Genomic DNA, 12,327 nt, shown 5'->3' with positions numbered 1-12,327 from the left:
GTTTCACCAGGAAAAGGTTAAATCATTGTAACGAGCTTAATGGCTGCCATTCTGTATCAACAAAAGTTTCCTACCAAGCCCCTTGCACTGATGTTCTTGCCTGGTTGGTAATGGTACAGAATGTTATACACTGTATACACACCACTGTATCCTATGCATATGCTGAAAAATAAACATTGATTTTGATAACGTAATATTGATGGAATATTAGTATATTGTAATGTGAACATACGCACTGTTTTGAGAGAGAATTAATACATTTCTTAACTATACTCAAGTACTTGTATGAACAAAAAATTCCTAACATCATATTCCCTTTATATACACCCCCACTGTATCCTGTGCATATGCCAAATAAACATTGATTTTGATAACATAGATAGTAAACTCAGCAAAAAATCAAATAAACGTCCCTTTTTCAGGACCCTGTCTTTCAAAGATAATTCGTATAAATCCAAATAATGTTTCAGATCTTTATTATAAAGTGTTTAAACACTGTTTCCCGTGCTTGGTCAAGACACTAACAACTTACATATGGTAGGCAATTAAGGTCACAGTTATGAAAACTTGGGATACTAAAGAGGCCTTTCTACTGACTTTGAAAAACAAAGATGCCTGGTGTCCCTGCTCATCTGTGTGAACGTGCCTTAGGCATGCTGCAAGGAGTCATGAGGACTACAGATGTGGCCAGGGCAATACATTGCAATGTCCGTACTGTGAGACACCTAACAGCGCTACAGGGAGACAGGACGGACAGCTGATCGTCCTCGCAGTGGGAGACCACGTGTAACAACACCTGCACAGAATCAGTACATCCGAACATCACACCTGCAGGACAGGTACAGGATGGCAACAACTGCCTGAGTTAACCCAGGAACGCACAATGCCTCCATCAGTGCTCAGACCGTCTGAAATACGCTGAGAGAGACTGGACTGAGGGCTTGTAGGCCTGTTTTTAGGCAGGTCCTCACCAGACATCACTGGCAACAATGTTGTCTATGGGCACAAACCCACTGTCGCTGGACCAGACAGGACTGGCAAAAAGTGCTCTTCATTGATGAGTCAAGGGTGTCTCACCAGGGGTGATGGTCGGATTCGCGTTTATCGTCGAAGGAATGAGCGTTGCAACGAGGCCTGTACTCTGGCGCAGGATTGAGGTGGAGGGTCCGTTATGGTCTGGGATGGTGTGTCAGAGGATCATCGGACTGAGCTTGTTGTCATTGCAGGCAATCTCAATGCCATGCGTTACAGGTTAGACATCCTCCTCCCTCATGTGGTACCCTTCCTGCAGGCTCATTCTGACATAACCCTCCAGCATGACAATGCCAACCAGCCATACTGCTCGTTCTGTGCATGATTTCCTGCAAGACAGGAATGTCAGTGTTCTGCCATAGCCAGCTAAGAGCCCGGATCTCAATCTGGGACCTGTTGGATCGGAGGGTGAGGGCTAGGCCCCCCCCAGAAATGTCCAGGAACTTGCAGGTGCTTTGGTGGAAGAGTGGGGTAACAGCTCACCACAAGAACTGGCAAATCTTGTGCGGTCCAAGAGGAGGAGATGCACTGCAGTATTTAATGCAGCTGGTGGCCACACCAGATACTGATTTTTTTTTTTTTACCTCCCCCCTTTGTTCAGGGACACATTCAATTTCTGTTAGTCACATGTCTGTGGAACTTGTTCAGTTTGTCCGTTGAATCTTATGTTCATACAAATATTTACACACGTTAAGTTTGCTGAAAATAAACACAGTTGACAGAGGACCTTTTTTTTTTTTTTTTGCTGAGTTTATATGTAGTGTTTTGTTCTTACCAGTGTAAGAAGCTAATGTACCATCCTATGACTTCATGGCCCATGGTCCACCAATATGTCATGCAGATGAGCCATTGTTTACTATACTGACTACGCTGGATTTTAAGTCCGTAACAAACAAATTCTTAATTACAATGACCGCCTAACCCGGACAACGCTGGGCAAATTGTGCGCCACCCTATGGGACTCCCAATCACGGCCGGTTCTGGTGGGTAGTTCACACTAGGTAGGAATCAATGCTGTTTATATACAGGCGATGTGCTGAACAGGCAAACATGGCTAACGATTTTGGTATTTTACCAACAAAATAATTATTGAATCCCAAAGCATAACAGAAACTGCAAATACAGCATTTCTTACCTTGGTCAATTACCAACAAAATAATTATTGATTCACAAAGTAAAACAGATGTATACAGCATTTCTTAATTCTTCAGTGTTGGTGTTTGCACAACCACAACATGCACAGTCTTAGGTTAACTTGAAATCAGACGGTCTCCACCAGTATCTCCCTGAGAAATGTTGAATTTTGGGTTTATTAATCATCCCCATCTAGCTGCCGACAAGGCAGTAGCTACTCTTCCTGGGTTCCAGCTACATTAATACAGTTACATACAGTTAAAATATGACATTACATTTCATAACACTTTACCCAATACATTTAGTGTGTTCCCTCAGGCCACTTCTCCACTATCACATATTTACAATAAAACATCCATGTGTACGTGTGTGTCTGCACAGTCCCCAGTCCCCCTGTTCAATATGGTATAATTGTATTGTTTTTTTAAATCCTATTCTACTGCTTGCATCAGTTACCTGATGTGGAAAAGAGTTCAATGTAGCCATGGCTCTATGTAGTACTGTGCACCTCCCATAGTCTGTTCTTGACTTGAGGATTTTGAAGAAACCGTTGGTGTCATGTCTTGTGGGGTATGCATGGCAGCCTAGTGGTTAGAGCATTGGACTAGTAACCGAAAGGTTGCAAGTTCAAATCCCTGAGCTGACAAGGTACAAAATCTGCCGTTCTGCCCCTGAACAGGCAGTTAACCCACTGTTCCTAGGCCGTCATTGAAATTAAGAATTTGTTCTTAACTGACTTGCCTAGTAAAATAAAGGTAAAAAAGCTGTGTGCTAGTAATGATGAAGTCAGTCTCTCCTCAAATTTGAGCCATGAGAATGGCTCAAGAAATGCATATTATTGTTAGTGTACTTTTAAGGGCCAGCCATGCTGCCCTGTTCTGAGCCAATTGTATTTTTCCGAGGTCCTTCTTGGTGGCACCTGACCACATGACTGAACAGTAGTCCAGGTGCGACACAACTACAGCCTGTAGGATCTGCCTTATTGATACTGTTGTTAAGAAGGCAGAGCTTTATTTTGGAAAGACTCCTCCCCATCTTAGCTACTGTTGTATCAACATGTTTTGGCCATGACCGTTTACAATCCAGGGTTACTCCTAGCAGTTTAGTCACCTCAACTTGCACAATTTCCACATTTATTTATTACAAGATTCAGTTACTGTTTAGGTTTTAGTGAATCATTTGTCCCAACTACAATGCTTTTAGTTTTTGAAATGTTTAGGAATTTATTCCTTGCCACCATTCTGAAACTGCAGCTCTTTAATTGCTGCAGTGATTTCACTCGCTGTAGTAGCTGACGTGTATAGTGTTGCGTCATCCTCATACATAGGCACACTGGCTTTACTCAAGGCCAGTGAAATTTCATAAGTAAAATTGATAAAAGTAAGGGCCTAGACAGCTGCCCTGGGGGATTCCTGATTCTACCTGGATAATGTAGGAAAGTCTTCCATTAAAGAACACCCTTCTGTTAGACAGGTAATGCTTTATCCACAACATAGCAGGGGGTCTAAAGCCATGACACATTTTTCCATCAACAGACTGTGATCAATAATGTCAAAAGCCGCAAAGAAAAAAACAACACAGCTCCACAATCTTTGTATCATGAATTTCTCAGCCAATCATCAGTCATTTGTGTAATTGCTGTGCTTGTTGAATGTCCTTCCCTACAAGCATGCTGAAAGTATGCTGTCAATTTGTATACTGTAAAATAGCATTGTATCTGGTCATGTTTTTTTCCCCCCAAAAGTTTACTAGGGATTGGTAATCGGTTGATTGTTCGGCTATTTGAGCCAGTAAAGGAGGCTTTACTATTCTTGGGTAGCGGAATTACTTTTGCTTCCCTCCAGGCCTGAGGGTACACACTTTCTGGTAGGCTTAGATTGAAGATATGGCAAATAGGAGTGGCAATATCAGCACTGTTATCCTCAGTAATTTTGCATCCAAGTTAAACACCAGTGGCTTGTCATTGTTGATAAACAACGTGTGTTTTTTTATTATTATTATTATTTTTATTTACATCTTCCACACCCTATGGAATTCAAAATTACAATGCTTGTCTGTCATAATTTAATCAGTTATACTTGGAATTGTTGTGTCAGCGTTTGTTGCTGGCATGTCATACCTACATTTGCTTATCTTGCCAATAAAAAAATAAAGTAATTGGCAATGTACAGAAACATCTGACCAAATGGTATAGCTAGAAGCATTTTTGGGGGGGTGGTCCTGGACAGAAACTGCTGTCTTACCACCTAGCTAGTTAGCATTATCATCTACAAACGAGAGACACTACCATGTAAACAATCTGCATATCTAGCTTCAGCTAGCTGACTGTACCTAGTTGAAATAAAGGCATTGAGCATCTTGTTGGGGTTTATGCAGTGTCGCTACATGATGGTATCGTTAGATTCCTTCGAGTACAAAACAGTCCAAATTCAGATGTTAGGTAGCCTTGTTAGCTGCTAGCTTGAACATTGAACACAAAGGTTAGTAGCTAGCAGGCTAAAAACGCAACCCAACACTTACCTAACGTTACCAGTCCATGAGAACGGTGGCCATGTCAGTCACTCTTCCATCGGTTAAAATTAATCCAGTTTATCATGTTTATGGATTGGTCATTAGCAGTCTTTCTCGCTGCTTTTTATATTTTGGGGTTGAGTTGATTCAGATCCAAGAACAGAGAATGATGCTTGTTGGCTGTGTTAGGTTTCAAGTGACTTTCACTTCCTCTCCAGCTCTGGGGCAGTAGGGTCATTCGAGTATGCGGATTAGCACAGAGACCCACCTAGCATAAAAGTCCAACCCAAGGTGGCTCAGGGCTCAACTGCCTTGTTTTCGTTCAAAGTGAAAACACTACACAAGAAGTGGGGAGGCATAGGTTCACCCACAATCTGCAGATTTCTGCTTTAATATAGTCACAACATTGTGTAAACAGGTTCTAATTGCAGTCATTGTTAATTTCTCCCAAAGGGCATTGGTAATATAAGGAGTGCACATTTAGAGAGCATGTCTTTCTCTCATCATTCGATCTGGTCTAAATTGAGGCTTTTCTACGACAAAGGTCCGACATGGCTAACTTTTTCGCTGACTGTATACACTGTAAAAGGGACATGTCATTCACCATTCGCTAGCAACACGCTTAGCAACAAGATGTTCTGTGTGCCATTTCCAATATAGGCCTGGCTAGCAATGACTGTTCAACATATTATTTGCCTTGATAGTGTGTTGCAGAGTCTAGCCCATTAGCTGGTTTGTCTTGTCCTCAGATAAGGATGGCAAGGCCTTCCACCCCACCTATGAAGAGAAGCTTCGTCTGGTGGCCCTCCACAAGCAGGTGTTACTGGGGCCATACAACCTCGACGCTTCTCCAGAGGTGGGCTTCTTTGACGTCCTGGGAAATGACCGCAGGTAAACTACCCCCACCCCAGTGTGTGTGACCTTTTTAACTCCAGCTGATGCTCCAGCACTAGTGCTGCTGCTGTGTTTCAGGAAACGTGAGGAAACCATTTGGAATCCAGGTTTTTCACAGCTCAGTGTGAAAAAGTTGTCCCCCATCTCTATCTCCCACTCTAATTTAAATTCAAAGGGGCTTCATTGCCATGGGAACATATGTTTATATTGCCAAAGAAAGTAAAATAAACAAAAGTGAGAATTTAACATCTACAGTACAAAAAAACTATACTATCCCTCTTTCCCCTTTAGGAAAGAGTGGGCTGCTCTGGGTAACATGGAGAAGGAGGAGGCTATGGTGGATTTTGTCAAGCTGTTGAACAAATGCTGTAATTTGTTTGCACCCTATGTCACCTCCCACCAAATAGAGAAGGATGAGCAGGAGAGGAAACGGTAAGTTGTCCAGGAGGACAGACATTTCTGCCCATGACAGCAACATGGTGGAAACTACCCTTGGACTTAGGGAGTTTACTCAAGTTTGTCGTGTTTTTGTCTCTTTCCTTCCATTTACCTCAGGAGGGAGGAGGAGGAACGACAGCGCCGGGAGGATGAAGAGAGGGAGCGACAGAGGCAGGAGGAGGAGAGACAGATGATCGAAGAGGAGAAGAGGCTGAAGAGGGAGGAGGAGGAGAGGAGGCAGTTGGAGGAGGAGAGGCTACGGGTGGAGCAGCAGAAGTGAGTACTGTGTCTGTGTGTGTATGATAGATTATCAGTTTCTTTAGCTTCAGCTTTACCTCTCTACAGTAGTCCAGTGTTTGTTGAAGGAAGGCTGCTGAGTTGACTCTCTCCTCCATCCTCCCCCTCCCTGTGTGCAGACAGCAGATCATGGCAGCACTGAATGCCCAGACGGCGGTGCAGTTCCAGCAGTATGCTGCCCAGCAGTACCCAGAGAGCCCTGAGCAGCAGCTGGGTCTCATACACCAGCTACAGGAACAACACTACCAACAGTACATGCAGCAGCTCTACCAGGTCCAGCTGGCACAACAACAGGTACACACAACAACATTCTATGCACTCCACATCTTCCTCAAGCAAGTGGGTAGGACAATGACATCACATCAGACCAACTCATTGAATGCAATACTTCTTGAAGTTTGCTGTTGTCAAAAAGCACTGTTTTGCGCAAAACATTTTATTTTTTTTACCCTTAAGTGTGTGCACATTACTATAGGGGAGAGTGGGGTAAGTTGGGCGATTTTTATTTTTTTACATTCAGCATCTCTCCAAGGAAAATATAGTATTCTTTCTAACAGAGATATCTAGATATATTTCAGGATGATGTTTATCCACAGAAATGATCAGAATTCATGTAAAAATGTGTTTTGAAAACCATAGCTTGTCCAAAAACAGTGGTCTCTTGGCACAACTTACCACGGTCATGGGGTCTGTTGAGCTGCAGGACAGGCTAAGTTAAAGGACCATTCTACCCCAAAACTATCTTTTGGTATTTGTTTCATTAGTCCTTTGTTGATATAGTCACTAAATGTTTTGCATGTCTGCAAATCAAGTTGCTGACATGCACAACATATTTATGCAAAACATGTTGGGACTATATCAACAATGGACTAATGAAACAAATACCAAAATATTGTTTTTTGGTTTTAAGCCACCTACAAATTTCTGTACTGAATAAAATATTACCACTACCTTTTTAAAACCAAACACAATTTAACACCATCACAATCGCTTTTGTCTTTTTAAACGCCCACACCAGTAGGAATCCACTTCTGAGCTGAAAGACGATGACCAGAGCTTACCCATGTCAATAAGTCATAGTTTTAGTCTAAGTATGACATATGTTAGGTGTTCCAGTGGCATGCATTGAAATGCGTGGCTTTCTTTTGCAAAATCACTATGAATTAACGGACATATTTTCAAATAATTGTCAACCTACAGTGCCTTCAGGAAGTGTTCATACCCCTCGACTTATTCCACATTTTGTTTTACAGCCTGAATTCAAGTGTTTAAATATTATATATTTTTTCACCCATCTAAACACAATGCCCCACAATCATGACGTGAAAACATGTTTGCATAAATGTTTGCAAATATCTAATTTTACATAAGTATTCACACCCCCTGGGTCAATACTTTGTAGAAACACTTTTGGCAGCGATTGCAGCTATGAGTCTTTTTGGGTAAGCCTTTAAGAGCTTTCCACATCTGGATTGTGAAACATTTGCCTTTTATTCTTTTTAAAAAATTCTTCAAGATATGTCACATTGGCTGTTGAATGGCACACACACACAATCCATCACGCAATTGTCTCGAGGCTTGAAAATCCTTCTTTAGCATGTCTCTTCCCCTTCATCTCCACTGATTTGAAGTGGATTTAACAAGTGACATGAGTAAAGGATCATAGCTCACCTGGCTTCACCAGACAGTCATGGAAAGAGCAGGTGTTCTTAATGTTTTGTACACTCAGGGAATTAGCCCACACAGCTACAAGGATGCACTTTCATGCTATTTTTAGGACCTCATATTGAACCAAATAGAGACCCCAACTGATGTATAGAACCTTAGAATCTTTAAAGTATCTACTTTGGTTTAGATACAAGCATCATTAAACCTCTAACACAAGTTAACTTGACTTAGTCCAAAAAAAACGATTTTCACCAACTTGCTTACCACTTTTCCCATGTAGTTTCTTCCTTCAGTGTCCATGAAAATGATGACCTCTCCCTAAATATTTGGTGATTGATCAATTTTGTGTATGGTTTCCTAGAAACAAGGGTGGCTCAATTTTCCCCTTTGGCTCAACTTACCACACTCTCCCCTATTTATACTTAGGATATCTCTTTTCAATTGAAAAGTTCAGAAATCGCTGGAGGACGTCTTTAAAACACTGATACTAAAACATTTCCCTAATTAGAGTTTTTATCAACTTCTGTTGTCTTTCATTTTTTTATGAAGAGATTTTTGTTGTGATCATTAAGGGGAAAAGTTTGAGATTGTACAGAAATGTCTTAATTCTGCTGCCTTCCCAGTCATTGACCCTCCGTTCCCCCTCCCTCACCCTTCCAGGCAGCCTTACAGAAGCAGCAGGAGGATGCGGTGGTGAAGGCCACCCTGGAGGCCACTAGTGAGCCTGTAGCTGCAGCTCTCCCGGCTAGAGAGAAGGTCCCCTTGCTCAATGGCCAGTCAGACTCCCACTCTGAGGGCACGGACAGAGAGCCAGAGCGCTTAGAGCCTGCTGAGGAGGCCACTGAGAATGGGCCAATAGGTACACACACGCAAAGGCCAGGTACAAACACACATGCATGCACGCACACACACCGGCCAGGTAGACATACATGCATGCATCCACAAGCGTGCACACATTCCAAATTGTAATGTGATGCCTTACTCTCTACACTTGGTGATGCGACTTTGGGGATCAGAAATGGATGAATAGGTGTAAGGGATATGTGAATGACTCCTCCCTAACCCTTCGATTGGCTAAGAAGTTGCTGGCCAGGACAGAGGATGCCAATTCCTGGTTTGTAATCAAACCATGGAATTCATTAATCGGTTACAGCAGAATATCTCTGCCAACTTTGTTATCCTGCATAGAACAAGGAGACAGTGTGCCTGTATAGCCCTAAAGCCAGTACTGCCTCATCTAGTGAAAATGAAAGTCACTTTTACTACTCAAAAGCATACATTTGTTTGTATCCTGTATTTTTCTGAAATGTTGTACCAGAGAAATGGATGTACATTGTGCATAATCTGCCACTGTTATATTTACACGCCCCTCTCATTCCGTCCTCTCCCCCAGCAGACTCTCCCCCGGTCATAGCAGCCCCCTCCATGTGGACGCGACCCCAGATCAAGGACTTCAAGGAGAAGATTCGGCAGGACGTGGACAGTGTGATCACGGTGGGGCGTGGCGAGGTAGTGACAGTGCGAGTGCCCACCCACGAGGAGGGCTCCTACCTCTTCTGGGAGTTTGCCACGGACCACTACGATATCGGCTTCGGAGTCTTCTTTGAGTGGACAGAAGCCGCTAATGCCTCGGTCAGTGTGCACGTCAGCGAGTCCAGCGACGAAGACGAGGATGAGGAAGGTGAGGAGAGGAAGATGAGATGCCTGCTGGATTTCTAATGGGATGTTATGGGGTTCTTTCGTGAGACCCAGGATACAGCACTATTGAGAGGGCCTATACCTGCTTGTTTGTCATAGTTAATATTTTTTCATGTCTTTAACATAGCCCCATATTGTTAATGAGTATGGTCCTTTCATACTGCTAGAAAAACACTAGGCGGCTATTCACTGAAAGCCACCTCAGACCAGATGAAAATAATCTTGTAGTGTGATCCAGTAGTTACTGACCAGCCCCCCTGATGGTCTGCGTTCCCTCTTTCCAGGTGAGCCCCCTAGTGAGGAGGAGAAGGCTAAGAAAGAGGCAGGGAAGCCGCAGGTGGATGAGATAGTGCCGGTGTATCGGCGGGACTGTCACGAGGAGGTCTATGCCGGCAGTCACCAATACCCTGGCCGTGGGGTCTACCTTCTCAAGTTCGACAACTCTTACTCTCTTTGGAGGTCAAAAAGTGTCTACTACAGAGTCTACTACACCAGATAAGCCTGGAGGGACTACAGGCGACGGGGAGTGTGTGTTTGAAGAGAGGAAGGGGGGATGAGATGATCTGTTCTGGACTAGATCTCCAGAGGGCGATGGAGTTGCGTCGGACTCCCGTTGGAGATGGGACTCCTGTCTCTGTGTGTGTGTGTGTGACTCCTGTATGTGTGTATGTGTGCTTACACCTCATTGGAGCCTGTGGAGTCCGGGAGGTTGTTAATCCTGTAGTGTGTGTTCACCACCTGTCGTCTTCTCGCTCTTAGAGATCAACTCTAGGACTTTCTTGTATTTAATGGCCATCTTTCCTGCCCAAACATCATCTAACCCTAGTCTGCCCTGTCATGTCATTGTTATGGCTGTGCTTCTCTCTGAGTGAGACACTCCTTAACCTGAGTTCAAATTTAACACAACTGAAGTCCATACAGGGTTGGGGTTTTGTCCAATGAGAGAAGTCATTGGTCAAACGGAGTCCAAACATAGTGACACACTACACTACAGCACCATGCCTTTGTACTCCAGAAGGAGTCCCTCATAGACCACCACGGAGTAACACTAAAACACACTCATCTGAACACAGTCAGTTACTCCTCAAGTGGCAACGCTTCTATTGTAAGAGCTACGCCCAAATCCACATCAACCCCTAGCCCCTATCAACCAACCAGCTACATACTTCTGGAGGTCTGAGAGGGTTGGATTTAAGACATAAGCAATATTGCAGAATTTCTAGTATAGCCTGTCCGAGGCCATGGTGGAGCTATTATCATATTGTACAAGTGCAAACGGGGGAGGGGCTAGGGATTCATTTGGGATTGTACACTGTTCTACTGAGCGAAGGATGATGAAGAGCAAGGGGTTAGAAGGGGTATAGGGTTGGAAGAGGGATATGACATGTACATGGAAAAGTTCGGTATCTCAAAATGGAATGCTGAAAAAAGCGAGATTGTGTCTAAAAAGCATTTAATTCGTATTTATTATTCACCCTTTCTTGTAGTGTAGGATCATATTTGTGTCTGTATAATATTTGGGTGTATTTCATCTCCAAACAGTGGCCTCCCTGCTTCAGGAGACATGTCTCTTTGGTCTTTTAGATGCTTCCTTTCCTTCATGGCCACTGATCTCAAAGGACATGAGAGGTGAAAATTATAAGGATGGAAACTTACCCATCTTTCCCTATCAGTGGCTATGAAGGACAGGGGACAAGGAAAGGAATCCAGTAAGGCGTATTGGGACACCCCCATGTCTGTTCTGAAGGAGACTGGGCATTGTCATCTATTGATCACTCCTGTGTGTGTTGAGTTTGTCCATGGACTGGAGATGCTAATCCTATTTCATACATACGAACTGTCGACTAATAACTTAGAGGGAATCATCAGTTGAAACAATAACAAATTGAAATCCCCACCCCTGTTTCAGTAAAAAGCTGAGGGATAGGGCTGGAGAAAGGTAACCACTCTCAAATTCATTGACAGAGCTATGGATGCAAGGACTGACCATCCATGATTACAATTATAGTTTTAACCATATATAGTGCTTGTTTACATTTACTTTGTTTAGCAACATTGGAGTGAAACAAGCTTATATTTGAAGTTCTGATGGGTTATGACAGTTGAACTGAAGTCCTGAAGAATTTAACTTGGAAATGCCTCAAGAATCAATGGGAATATTTCATTCATTCAGAAGTCCGAAGAGGGATGATGCAACTGCACATTCCCCTTTAAGATGAGTTTTACTGTGACCTCTCTCGAGCATTTGATCTTTCTGTCCTAATTGATGGATTCCGATTTTTATTTTTATTTTATTTTTCTCAAATAGGACTGTCTGCTATCGCTAATAAACTGAGATGATCACGTCTAGCTCTCTAGTCATCCATGTCTCTTTAAGAGTAATCAGTTACTAACTGAACTCAGACTGAGCTCTGAAGGTGTGTTTTTCTTTAACTCTTACTGTATGATCTCTTAGTTGTTTATCTTGTTGCCATTATTTGGTATTGTCCAGTCAGATGTTCCTCCACATTGCATCTACATGCTTTGTGTTTCACTTGAAGTCAGTCAGCCACCGGGGTTTGTTTATTTAAAGAAAAACAAATATTTATTGAACTAGGCAAGTCAGTTAAGATCAAATTCATATTTACAATGACGGTCTACTCCAGCCGAACCGTA

The 12,327-nt window shown here is 42.9% G+C and overlaps 1 protein-coding gene across 4 annotated transcripts in view; it reads left to right on the top strand.

Annotated features, from left to right (window-relative positions):
* Positions 1-12,021, top strand: part of LOC135505734 (Golgi resident protein GCP60-like) — a 34,925-nt gene extending 22,904 nt beyond the window's left edge. Inside the window, exons 2-8 of one of the 4 annotated variants that reach the window (XM_064924814.1) lie at positions 5,427-5,568; positions 5,863-6,003; positions 6,127-6,285; positions 6,426-6,600; positions 8,635-8,833; positions 9,371-9,655; positions 9,957-12,021. In XM_064924814.1, coding sequence (XP_064780886.1) covers positions 5,427-5,568; positions 5,863-6,003; positions 6,127-6,285; positions 6,426-6,600; positions 8,635-8,833; positions 9,371-9,655; positions 9,957-10,171 — 1,316 coding nt within the window. In that variant the 3' untranslated portion in view covers positions 10,172-12,021. Of the gene's footprint in view, positions 1-5,426; positions 5,569-5,862; positions 6,004-6,126; positions 6,286-6,425; positions 6,601-8,634; positions 8,855-9,367; positions 9,656-9,956 lie in introns of all 4 variants that reach the window. The other 3 variants (XM_064924813.1, XM_064924812.1, XM_064924811.1) reach the window with 3 other exon arrangements.
* The last annotated feature ends 306 nt before the right edge of the window (positions 12,022-12,327 follow it).

Source organism: Oncorhynchus masou, chromosome 19 (assembly GCF_036934945.1).
Source record: "Oncorhynchus masou masou isolate Uvic2021 chromosome 19, UVic_Omas_1.1, whole genome shotgun sequence".
Taxonomy (NCBI): Eukaryota; Metazoa; Chordata; class Actinopteri; order Salmoniformes; family Salmonidae; genus Oncorhynchus; species Oncorhynchus masou.
This window is presented reverse-complemented; position numbering and strand designations above follow the sequence as displayed.